The sequence below is a fragment of the Hemitrygon akajei genome, chromosome 4 (assembly GCF_048418815.1).
Source record: "Hemitrygon akajei chromosome 4, sHemAka1.3, whole genome shotgun sequence".
Lineage (NCBI taxonomy): Eukaryota > Metazoa > Chordata > Chondrichthyes > Myliobatiformes > Dasyatidae > Hemitrygon > Hemitrygon akajei.
The window spans coordinates 37,492,997-37,505,632 of record NC_133127.1 but is presented as its reverse complement, the minus strand read 5'-3'; the positions used below and the strand labels follow the sequence as shown (position 1 = coordinate 37,505,632).

The 12,636-nt window shown below is 47.6% G+C and overlaps 1 protein-coding gene across 4 annotated transcripts in view; it reads right to left on the bottom strand.

Annotated features, from left to right (window-relative positions):
• rufy3 (RUN and FYVE domain containing 3) overlaps positions 1–10,474 on the bottom strand; it is a 71,097-nt gene extending 60,623 nt beyond the window's left edge. The window contains exon 1 of one of the 4 annotated variants that reach the window (XM_073042367.1): positions 10,175–10,474. In XM_073042367.1, the coding sequence (XP_072898468.1) occupies positions 10,175–10,436 (262 nt within the window). In that variant the 5' untranslated portion in view covers positions 10,437–10,474. The remainder of the gene's footprint in view (positions 1–10,174) is intronic. The other 3 variants (XM_073042368.1, XM_073042372.1, XM_073042370.1) reach the window with 3 other exon arrangements.
• Positions 10,475–12,636: the final 2,162 nt, after the last annotated feature.

Here is a 12,636-nt window from a genome sequence, read left to right as displayed (position 1 = left end):
CTGTGACACCACTCAACCAGCCCTTCTATCTCATTGCAATGGGTTGTGGACTCACCCAGTTCCATCACAGGAACAACCCTTCCTACCATTAAGGAGATCTTCAAAAAGCTGTGCCTCAGGTAGGTGGAATCCATCACTAAGGACCCTCAGCATTGAGAACATACCCTCTTCTCAGTACTACCATTGGAAGGGAGGTACAGGAGCTGCAAAAGTCACTCTTAATAACTCAGGAATAGCTACTTGCACCTGCCTTCAGATTTCTGAACAGTCCATGAACCTCATTTGCCTTTTCTGCAATATTTAGTTCTGTAATTTATAGTAATTTTATGTCTTTGCAATGTACTGCTGCAGCAAAATGGCAATTCCTGAGTTTGTACGTTCTTCCCTTGACCACTTGGACTTCCTCCAGGAGCTCCGGTTTCCTCCCACATTCCAAAGACGTATGGGTAGTACAGAGGTTCCCAACCTGGGGTCCACAGACCCCTTGCTTAATGATGACGTCAAAAAGGTTGGGAGCCCTTGGGTGAGTAGATTAATTGGTCACATGGGTGTAACTGGGTGATATGGGATCTTACGGCTGGAAGTGCCCATCACTGTGCTGTATCCCTGAATGACAAAATAAAACAACATTTTTCATGTCATAGAAGCCAATGATAATGATTCTGGTTTTAATTCCTGACTTGGGAATATATCGCTGATCACTGAACGTTGCTGGGTCAGAAAATCCTGTAGTTCTCTCCCTAACTACATTGTGCTCAAGGACTGCAGCAGTTCAGGATAGCAACTCACCACCACCTTCTCAGTGACAATCAGGGATGGGCAAATGAATGCAGCAGACAATCTGTGGAACTTATTGGGTCAAGCAGCATTTGTGGTGGGGGGTGGCGGAGGAGAGAGGCAATTGTCGAAATTTTGGTTCAAAACCCTGCATCAGTAACAGTCGTGATGAAGAGCTTCGAGCCGAAATGTTGATGATTCCTTTCCTTCCACAGATGCTGAGTTCCTCCAGCAGATTGTGTGTTGCTACAGATTTCAGCATCCGTTTCCAAGAGCAATTAGATGCTGGCTTCGCCTACAAAGCCACATAACTCGAGTGAATATATACACTGGATGAAGGAATATTTTGCACATTTCTCCCTCCAAGAATGACAACGTCACTGGGGCTAAATTATATTTTGAGTAGGGGGTGTCACAGTGCAGAGGAGCAGGTGTCAGGAGATGTAGGGGAGGGGAGTGGAGTGTCACAGTGCAGGGAGGGGTATGGTTGACATTCAATGTCTGGAAGGGTTGGGATGTTACACAGTGGGGAGAGGCGGTGTGTCACAAGATGTGAAGGAGCAGTGTGACAGAAACCTGAAACAGGAGGAGGAGTGGAAAATAAACAAGAGTGACCAATGCAACATAAACCAGTGGATCCCAGTCACCATACAGCTCATTAACTCTTGCACACCGAGTGGTGCCGTGCCCAGGGTTGCTATCATTATAAACAGCATTACCTCTGACTCACAGACATCCAACATATAACCTGCACCAACATCACACTCTCTGCATATTGCTGCCTGCGGGCTCTCACCGTGCACCGGCTGAGTAACTGTTACAGAGATACGAAATGCTCATTGGGCGAAAGGAGCCTTGGCTAGTCCAGAGGTTGTGGAAGGCTCTAAAGTGCAGAGAATCTTGAGCGCCAATTGGGTATGGTTGTTGACACACACTTGTCTACGGTACTTGGAGGGTAGGACGGACAGTCCAAGATCCCGGCAGGGAATGGAGAGGTCAGCCACTCTGCCTGATCTCTTCACTCCACAAGTAAGGTCAACATCCAGAATTCCAGAGGACATCGGCTCTTCCTTCAACCACAACTGAACCACTTAAATTTGCCACTTACATCATTTTGTTTGTGGGACCATATTGTGTAGATACAATCTGCATGCTCCACAATAAGCAACCAACATTCTACCCTGGTTGCAAACCAAGCTCCTGGGGACCAGGGAACGTGCCACTGTTTAGCCAGTGCTGGAGCCAACTTGAAGGCAATTCAATGCAGCAGAGCCAAGGCGAGGCAGAGTTGAGGTGGTGGGGCCCAGGCCCAGGCCTGAGAGCAAGGGAAGACCCAGTGTTTGATCGATTTAAGTGCCAGGCCGAATTGGAAAGGTTGGGTACAGGCCAAACTGAAGAGCAGGAGAGTGAGGAATGGTCCGAGGTTTGGACGATTTAAGAGTGCCGGTCCAGATTAAAAAGGTCAGGGTGTCAGGGCAGGCCGTTTCAGCTCACTGTTCCGTGAGGTTTACTCACCTCTGCGCTGAACCGAGGCTGTGGCCTGCAACTATTGAGCTCCTGAATCAGCTGCAGTGATGACTGGCTTCGTGGCTCTGAACTTCAGTTCCAAATGCAATTTGCTTACTTTTATTGTTTTCAAATTGGGCGTTTAACGACCTTTTTTAATTGGTTATATTGGGTTTCTTTGTTTAGTGGCTGTGTGTGTAAGGAGACAAATCTTGAGGCTGTACGTAGTATACACACTTTGATAATAGATGTACCTTGAACTTTTGAACTTTGAAATTGTTTTAGGGGACAAACTATTTTAGAACTGCCACACACAAAACGCTGGAGAAATTCAGCAGATCAGGCAGCATTTATGGAACAAATAAACAGTTGACTTTTCAGGCCAAGGCGCTTCACCAGGAGTGCAAAGGGGAAAGATGCCCGAATAAAAAGGTGGGGAGAGGGGATGGAGAACAAGCTAGAAGGCAATAGGTGATGCCAGGTGGGTGAGGGAGGGGATATGAAGAAAAAGACTCGGAGGTGGCAAGTGAAAAAGGCAAGGAAGAAGGAATTCTGAAAGAAGAGAGTGGACCAAGGGAGAAGTGGGACAGTGGGGCACTAGGGGGAGATGACAGGCAGGTGAGGAGAAGTGGTAAGACACCAGAGCAGGGAATAGAAGAGGGAAGGGTAGAGGGGAAAAAAAGCATTTTACCTGAAGAAATTGATGTTCATGCTATTGGGTTGGAGGCTGCCTAGACAGAATATGAGGTGTTGCTCCTCCAACCTGAGTGTGGCCTTATCCTGGCAGAAGAGGAGATCTTGGACCCACATGGCAAAATGGAAATGGTGAGAGGAATTAAAATGGTTGTCCATTGGGAAATTCCACTTATTATGGATGGAATGGAGGTGTTCAAGAAAGTGATCCCACACTTTACGCTGGGTCTCACCAAGTCAAGTCAAGTCACTTTTATTGTCACTTCGACCATAACTGCTGGTACAGTGCATAGTAAAAATGAGACAACGTTTTTCAGGACCATGGTGTTACATGACACAGTACAAAAACTAGACTGAACTACGTAAAAAACAACACCAAAAAAAACTACACTAGACTACAGACCTACCCAGGACAGCATAATGTGCACAGAACAGTGCAGGCATTACAACAAATAATAAACAGGACAATAGGGCAGTAAGTTGGTGTCAGTCCAGGCTCTGGGTATTGAGGAGTCTGATAGCTTGGGGGAAGTACCTGTTACACCAATGTAGAGAAGGCCGCAAAGTAGACAACTCCAATAGATTTGCAGGTGAAGTTTTGCCTCACCTGGAAGGGGCCCTGAATGGAGTGAGGGTGGAGGTGAATGGGCAGGTGTGGTATTTCTGTCACTTGCCAAAGGGGTGATTAGTGGGGAGGGACAAATGGACAAGGAAATTACGGAGAGAACAATCCTTGCAGAAAGAGGATAGTGGGGCGAAGGTAAGGGTTCAAAGATTCATTTATTATCAAAGTAGGCAACTTGAAAATCTTCTTCTCCAGGTAACCATGAAACCAAGAGGGAAAAGAAAGGCAGCATGATCATCAGTCATCAAATCCCCCTTCCTGCACAAAATAGACAAACAAAAACAGAACAGACACACTAACCCCCAAATCTCTCATACCACGCGAAAAAAACCCAAAACAGAACAGGCATATCAACCCCCAAATCTCTCAGCCCACACAAAAAAAATCAGGTGAAAAACACAGTCTTATAAAAAGACTATAAGACTGAAAAAAAAAGTCTATAGTCCAAGTCCATTTCCAAAATGCAGAAAACCTGAGCAACACTCTCCGGGGCCAGCGGCAGACCTTTCCATCTCTGTAGCAGATTGATAAAAACACAAGCAGCCTGCGCTCACTTTCCACACTTGCCTTGATGTTTCAATCAGCAAAATGGAGTCGAACAACAGCCTGCGCCACGTCCCGTAGCCTTCTCACCATGAAGTCCACACATGCTGCCTCCTGGAATCTTTTTGGAGACTACAGAGTGATGAAGATCCCAAATGATCCCCAAGCTTCCTCATTTGCCTCGATGTTTTAATCTCCCTTGTTGCTTTAATCGGCGAACAATGGAAGCTTTAGTTGGCGAAATGGAGTCGAACATTGGCTCAAAGCCTTGGCGCCATGAGGTTCACGCACGCTGCCTCCCCGAATCCTCTCACAGACTACAGAGCGCTGGAACCCAAATAATCTCCAAACAGCAAACCACAGACTCCAACAGTTCCAGAATCACATTCAAGATGGAAAAAAAACAAATGCAAAGGACAAAGGAAGTGAAATATACGGTTTCATGATCTAGACAGAAGATATTGACTGTAGGAGCATTGTACACAGGCTCTATCTTGACCGGAAGGTATGTTTGGATTCCACTGAAGATGGCAGAAGTTGTGGTGAATGATGTGTTGGATGTGGATCATCACTCATGGGGTGGTAGGTGCAGATAAGAGAAACTCTAACCCTGTTAAGGCAGTGGGAAGATGGGGTGAGCATGGATGTCCAGGAAATGGAGATGTGGGTGAGAGCAGCATCAATGGTGTTCCCGTTCTTTGAAAATGGAGGACATCTCAGATGTCCTGGAAAGGAGAGCCTCATCCCGGGAACAGATATGGCGGAAACAAAGGAGCTGAGACCACTGTTACTGAAGAAAAACATTCTTCACAAATCACTGTCTAACCCTTAATATCAAATTAATATTGAAAAAAGAGATACTGTAATTCTGAAGTAAATACAGATCAAAACCTGAAACATCAATGGTTTCTCTTTCCACAAATGTGCCTAACCAGCTCAGTATTTCAGTAATTATTCTTTGTTTGAAATAAAATATTTTATGTCTTTAGTGAAGTATGAAAAGGTAGTTTACAGATTTACTTCCTTTAACAGTGATTTGCTTCCTGTTATACTTTCCTGAAACAACTAATTTTGTAAAACAAAAGTGTAAAGGGCTTTTTTGTTAAGATCCAACATCAACTACAGCAATGCAACGTAAATGTCTGCCATCTGTTACCACAGTACTAAATTGCCCAAAGCAACAGGATGTCTAGTGAGACAAATCTACCGGCAGGATATGAACTGCAGGTGCACGGAGGACTCCCACACAGGCAACGTTGGAGTGATATTACTGGAGTAGATAGTCAGCTTTGGTTACCAGCACTAAAGATGCTCATGCATAAATCATTACCACTTCAGTCTGTTCTAGTGTGCCCAAGAGAAGTGAGCTGAGCCCTTCTGGCCAATTCCCTCACATGTCTCTCCCTCCTCCACGTCACTTCTGCCCTCCGCACCAAACAACCCTCAGTTGTCCCACCCAATTCCCTGAATCCCAAACCCTCTGGCTGGTTCTAATCCTCTAGGCCTAAAGAGGAGGAAAAAAAACTAGACTAGAAGGGGAATGAAGACACTGGGATATTCCTGTCTAACTCCCTTAGATATGAACCCCAGTACAGAAGCTGGGATGGACATCATATGACCCAACAACCTTTCACCAGACACAAGGGGTGTAATCAACCAAGGCTCCAAACTCTCCGTCCTATGCAGTAACTGGTGCAATTCAATCACATTTGACACTATGGCGACGAAAGCACACCAACACTTCTCTTTCATTAGAACAATAAAGAAATTTGTCCCCGATGACTCTTGCCAACTTTTACAAATGCATCATATAAAACATCCCATCACAGCTTGGTAAGGCAACTGCTTCACCCAAGACCACAAAAAAACTGCAGAGTGTTGTGCCCACAGCTCAGCCCAAGACAAATCAGCCTCACCTACAAGCAGAATATAGAAAGGCTTGAAAGCATGGACCACCAGGCTCCAGGAGAGCTTCTATCCTGCTGTTAGACTCTTGAGTGAAACTTTTCATATGCTGAAGCTGAATTCTTGATCTCCCAATCTACCTCATATAGATCCTACATTTGATTTGTCTACCTGCTGAAGAGACCAAGGGAGAGAGGACAGGAAGGATGGGTCAAGGGGGAAAGATGGACAGAGATGTGAGATAGAATCACCAAGTGGTCTGATGCTGGGCAGTACACTCAGAGCCCAGCACCAGTCTCTGTGTGCAGTTGACAGATTAGCTCATAGCATTGACGATCATTCAGCACCTCCCACACCAGAAACGCAAGGCAGCAGTTACAGAGGACATCGTCACTTACAGGTGACACACCATACTGATTTGAATATATACCACTGCTCCTTCATTGACATTGGGTCTAAATATTATGATGCTCATCCCAAAACCACGGTGGAAGTACCTTCATCAGAAGGACTGCAGTCGTTAAAGAAAGAAGCTCAACGCCATGTTATTAAAGGCAGTTCAGGATGGGTAATAATTGCTGGTCTTACAGCAATGCCCACATCCATAAACAAATTAACAAGACTCAATGCTCCTAGGTATTAATGTACAGTTTAACAAGCAACTCCTGTCAGGTTCATTTTGTGGATCAGACCATCTGATCCACAAAATGATTTCCAGCAGAAAAAATTCACAGTTCAGCTCATGTTCATATGATTAGACTTTCAGTGTGGGTTAAGTGCTGCAGCTTCAGTGTTACAGGAACAGAGGCCATCCCCAGCCAAGGCAACTCTCCAGCCTTCATCGGAAGCTTTTGCGTTCAAGTTAGATGCCATGCCCAGGAAAACTCATCTGTACCCACACTTCCTTAGGAGGCTAAAGAAATTTGGCATGTTCCCTTTGACCCTCGCTGTCATTGGTGCACTACAGAAAGCATCCCATTTCAGATACATCACAGCTCGGCTTGGCACCAAGACCGCCAGAAACTGCAGACCCGTGGGGCAGCTCAGCACATCATGGAAACCAGCCTCCTCTCACGGATCCTGTTCACATTCTTGGTGCCTTGGTAAAGCAAACAGCATAATCAAGCACCCTGGACATTCTCCCTGCTCCCCCTCTCTTCCGGGCAGAAGATACAAAAGTCGACGAAGAGCAATTACCACCAGGATCAAGGACAGCTTCTATCCCACTGTTATAGGACTATAGAACAGTCCCCTGGCATAATAAGATGGAGTCATGACTTTACAATCTACCTTATTATGGCCCTGCACCTTCTCGTCTTCCTTCACTGTACTCTCTCTGTAACTGTAACACTATTCTGCATTCTTAATGCACTGATGTGATGAAATGATCTGTACAGAATGCAAAGCAATGTTTTTCACCATACACACGACAATAATAAATCAAATCCCAATCAAAATGCATGCAGACACGCTGAAAACCATACTGAGAGGATGCTACAGGTGATTAGTCCACTTGGCCCTGTTTCCCTTGGTTGATCTAACCCTCTAATGCCATGACCCAAGTCACACCAAGTCCCCTTCACACATCACCCTTGCCCTTGCTGACCTCCATTGACTGCTGGTCAATAAAGCCTTGATATCAATCCAGCCATTCTCTCTCATCTCTGTAACTTTCACCAAATCCCCAAAACCTCTGCACTTCTCCATTTCCAGCCCCTTGCCTTTAGCTGCCTGGGCACTGAGGTTTGAAATTCCCTTCCAAACACCTCACCTCCTTTCTCTTCCTTCAACCTATTTTAAAGTTGTTTTACAAATGGGAGTGATTGCCCAATACAATCTGCTACCTCAGTGTTAAACTGAGGCCCAGCAACCTGCTCAGGTGACTGCCAAGATAGGAGAGCTTCACACCTATTCAACCAGGCAAATGTAAACAGACTGTCACATTGTTGTTACTACTGGAGCCTAAAGACCTGCACTCAACAATTCAGGAATAGCTTCTTCCCCTCCACTATCATATTTCTGAACAGTCCATGAACACTACCTCATTATTCCATTTCAATGCACAATTTATTTTGTAGTTTATAGTAACTTTATATCTTTGCAGTGGGCTGCTGCCTCAAAGCAACAGATTTCACATGATACAAGACAGTGATAATAAACCCGATTCTGACTCTGTTAGGAACTCAGCAGGTCAGGCAGCATCTATGGAGAGGAATAAACAGTCGGCATTTCGGATCGAGACTCTTCACCGAGACTGAAGATAAGCAACCTCCCCGCTGAGTCTTGGGGACGTCTGCACTCCATGACTGCTGAAAGTGCTGAGGGAGCATTCAGCATGAACACTAGATCAGTACAGGAGGGGACAGGCCCTCCAGCCCACTGGGCCTGTGCAAAACATGATGCTAAATTAAACTAATTCCCTTCTAGAACAGAGAACAGTAGAGCACAGGGCCTATATCCCTCCATAGTCATACATTTGGCAGTCTCTTAAACACCATTATCCTATCTGCTATCCTGAACAGGACTGGAACCTACACAGAGTGTGTCAGGTTCTAGACACCTATTACTCTCTGCGTTGAAAAAAGTTACCTTACACATCTCCTGTAAACTTTTCCCTCTAACCTGAAATGCATGCACTCTAGCATCTACATACCCACCTAGGAAAAGGCACTCTGACTATATACCCCATGTATTCGTGTCATAATTTTATAAACTTCAGTAAGGTCACCTTTTAGCCTCCAAATACTCCAAAGAAACAATCCAAGTTCGTCTAATTTCTCCTTATAGCACATGCCTTCTAAACCTCTTCTGCCCCCTTTGTAAAGCTTATGATGTAATGGGGTGACCAGAAACACAGGCAACACTTCCAGAGCAGCCCAACCAAAGTTTTATACACAGAAACACAATACAATAGCAGCAAGAGTGGGGAGCTCGCTCCTCAATCGCACCATTTTATTTAATATGATGATGGATAATCTAAGCTGGCCTCAGTGCCTCTCCCATCTCAGATCCATGGACCGGGACCGTACAGACATAAGCAGCGGTCCACCCATCTGACCCAACAGCCCTCTCCTGCCCCACCTGTGGCAGGGGCAGTGGGTTCCTGAACAAGTCACCTCAGGGGTCACAGAACTGGAGTGGAAAGGGGGGGGGGGGTCCATTCCGAGGACAGAGGTTGCTGCCCGAGTGTCCTTCACATGAGCTGTCCTCTCGCCGCCTGGGTGTGAAGCAGCAGAGTCATGCAGCCATACCGCACAAAAGCAGGCCTTTTGGCCCGACCTCCAGCCAAATTGCCTCCCTGAGCTAGTCCTACTTTCCTACATTTGACCCATCTCTCTCTAAACCTTTCAGATCCCCAGAACTGGATTCCTATCCATTAAACGGCACTTGGGACACAGAGACATGGATAAGGGGGCTCGGGGGATGTGGGCAAATGGGACCAACTCAGATGGGCATCTTGGTTGACTGGACAATCTAGGCTGAAGGGTCAGTTTTGGTGCTGTATGACTCCAGGACCCCAGCGCATTTTAAACGCAAATTGCATCCACCTCTGCCGCTTCCTCTGGCAAGCACGTTCCATATATTCACCACCCTCTGGGAGCAAAACTTTCCACTCAGGTCACCTTCAGGCGTCCTTTAGTTTTAGCTCTCCCTAACCTGGGAAAAAGACAGTGGCCGTCCACTCATCTATGCCCCTCGTGATTTTATAACCCTCTATACAATCACCCCCCAATCTCCTTCACCAGCCCCAGCCTATCCCGTCTTTTCTAAACAGCTCAAGCCCTCCAGTCACCGCACCGCAACATTTTCGTGTTTCTCTCGCTTCACCAGCTGACTCCAACCTCAGAACAAACCGGCAGTCTCTCGGACTGCGTGTCAAGTGGCTGGGCAGGTTAAAACGCAAATGACTTTAAACCAGTTTGTAAATTAAAGCGGCACATTCCCAGCACACACACAGCCCGGCGTCGGACTCTAGCACCAGGTCCCTGCTTCGTCCGGCCCAGTACGTCTTGCTGAATGAAGACAAGAGTTCCGCGGGCTGCGGTAGAGTTTGCCCAACTCTTGTTTGTCCTGAATGCAAACAGGTCAGTTCACGCAGCGGCCCGACGGGTGTACAGTACTTACTCTTGCCGCGGACTTTGATGGGAGAAGCGGCAGGAGAGGATTCGAGCTGCACCAGACCGACGCCATCGCAGATGTCGACGGTGGAAGGCGACGTTTTCTTCACGAAATAAATGACCGGGTCTGTGTCGGCCAGGCTGCGGGAGATAGGGCGCGCTTCCCCGTTGCTGGCAGGCGCCCTGGAGTCGGTGGTCGAGCCCCAGTCCACGGCCGCCGTTTCCACAACTTGCTGCAACCCCACGGTCGCAGCAAACTGCTCCGCCATGATCGGCGTAGCAACGGCAGGTCCTGCCCCCGGAGCGCGTGACTGCCAGACGGTCCGGGGCCGAACCACGGACAGCGGCCCGGGGAAATGTCTCAGTGTCCCGGGGAAATCTACTGGCGTCCCCGGGCAATGTCTCAGCGTCCCCGGGCAATGTATCAACGTCCCCGGGCAATGTCTCAGCGGCCCGGGGAAATGTCTCAGCGGCCCGGGGAAATGTCTCAGCGGCCCGGGGAAATGTCTCAGCGGCCCGGGGAAATGTCTCAGTGTCCCGGGGAAATCTACTGGTGTCCCCGGGCAATGTCTCAGCGTCCCGGGGAAATCTACTGGTGTCCCCGGGCAATGTCTCAGCGTCCCGGGGAAATGTCTCAGCGGCCCGGGCAATGTATCAACGGCCCGGGGAAATGTCTCAGCGGCCCGGGGAAATCTATTGGTGTCCCCGGGCAATGTATCAACGGCCCGGGGAAATCTACTGGTGTCCCCGGGCAAAGTATCAACGGCCCGGGAAAATGTCTCAGCGGCCCGGGCAATGTATCAACGGCCCGGGGAAATGTCTCAGCGGCCCGGGGAAATCTATTGGTGTCCCCGGGCAATGTATCAACGGCCCGGGGAAATCTACTGGTGTCCCCGGGCAAAGTATCAACGGCCCGGGAAAATGTCTCAGCGGCCCGGGCAATGTATCAACGGCCCGGGGAAATGTCTCAGCGGCCCGGGGAAATCTATTGGTGTCCCCGGGCAATGTATCAACGGCCCGGGAAAATGTCTCAGCGTCCCGGGCAATGTATCAACGTCCCGGGGAAATGTCTCAGCGGCCCGGGCAATGTATCAACGTCCCGGGGAAATGTCTCAGCGGCCCGGGCAATGTATCAACGTCCCGGGGAAATGTCTCAGCGGCCCGGGCAATGTATCAACGGCCCGGGGAAATCTACTGGTGTCCCCGGGCAATGTATCAACGTCCCGGGGAAATCAATTAGTGTCCCTGGGGATGTATCAACGTCCCGGGGAAATCGATTAGTGTCCCTGGAATGTATCAGCGTCCCGGGGAAATATATCGCATTCCGGGTATATAACTGACTTGGATGAAAATGTAAATAAGCGAGTCAATAGTTTTGCATATAAGGATTGCTGGGCCGTGCTCAGCGTGAAAGGCTGTGAAATAGGATATAGATTTATTACAGGTGTGGGCGGAGAAACTGCAGCTGGCTCTCAATCCAAACAAGAGTGAGGTGTCGCACTTTGCCGGGTCCAGTGTTTATGAGAAGTACACAGTTACTGGCAGAATGCCCACAGCACTGATATAGAGAGGGCTCTCGGAATCGAAGTCCACAGCTCATTGAATGTAGCCACAGATGTGTGACAGGGTGGCGAAGATTGCCTACCGCATGTTTGCCCTCATTAGACAGGGCTTAGAGTCTAAGAGTAAGGAAGTTAAATATAAACTTTGGTTAGGTCACACTTGTAGCAATGTCTGCAGTTCTGGTCACTCGATTAGAGGAAGGATGTGAAGGCTTTAGAAAGGATACAGAAGATGTTTACCAGGATGCTGCTTGGATTCGAGAGTATGATCTATAGTTAGAAACCAAACGGATTGTTTTTTTTTCTTCTGGAGGGTCAGAGCCTGAGGGAAGACCAGGAGAAATTTATAAAAGTGAGAATTATTTTCCAAGAGTGGAAATGTCATATAGTAGAGGATATGTATTTAAGGTGAGGAGGAAAAGTTTAAAGGAGATGTGCTGTGCATTTCTTTTTACAGATTGGTGAGTGCTGGAATGGGCTGCCAGGGACAATAGCAGAAGTGGACAAGATACTGTTTGCCAAGCTATTAGGCAGGTGAATCTGCAGGGATGGAGGAAGATAGATGATGTCCAGACATTTAGTTTAATTCGACAACGTGGACAGAAAGGCCCGGTCCTGTACTGTAGCATTCTGTGTTCTACGTCCCGGGGGATGTATCCGTGTCCCAGGAAATGTGTCAAAACACAGGAGAAGATAGGCGGCTCGGAACAAATATCAGAGTCCCAGAATAGTGGAATGAGCCGACGACATCTACTTTTTAAAAACTTCTATTTTATTTAGATACAGTGCGGGGTGGGCCCTTCCAGGCAGCCATTCGAGCCACACCTTCATCAATTCCCAATTTAACCCTAGACTAATCACTGGACAATTTACAATGCCTAATTAACCTACCAACCGGTCCATCTTT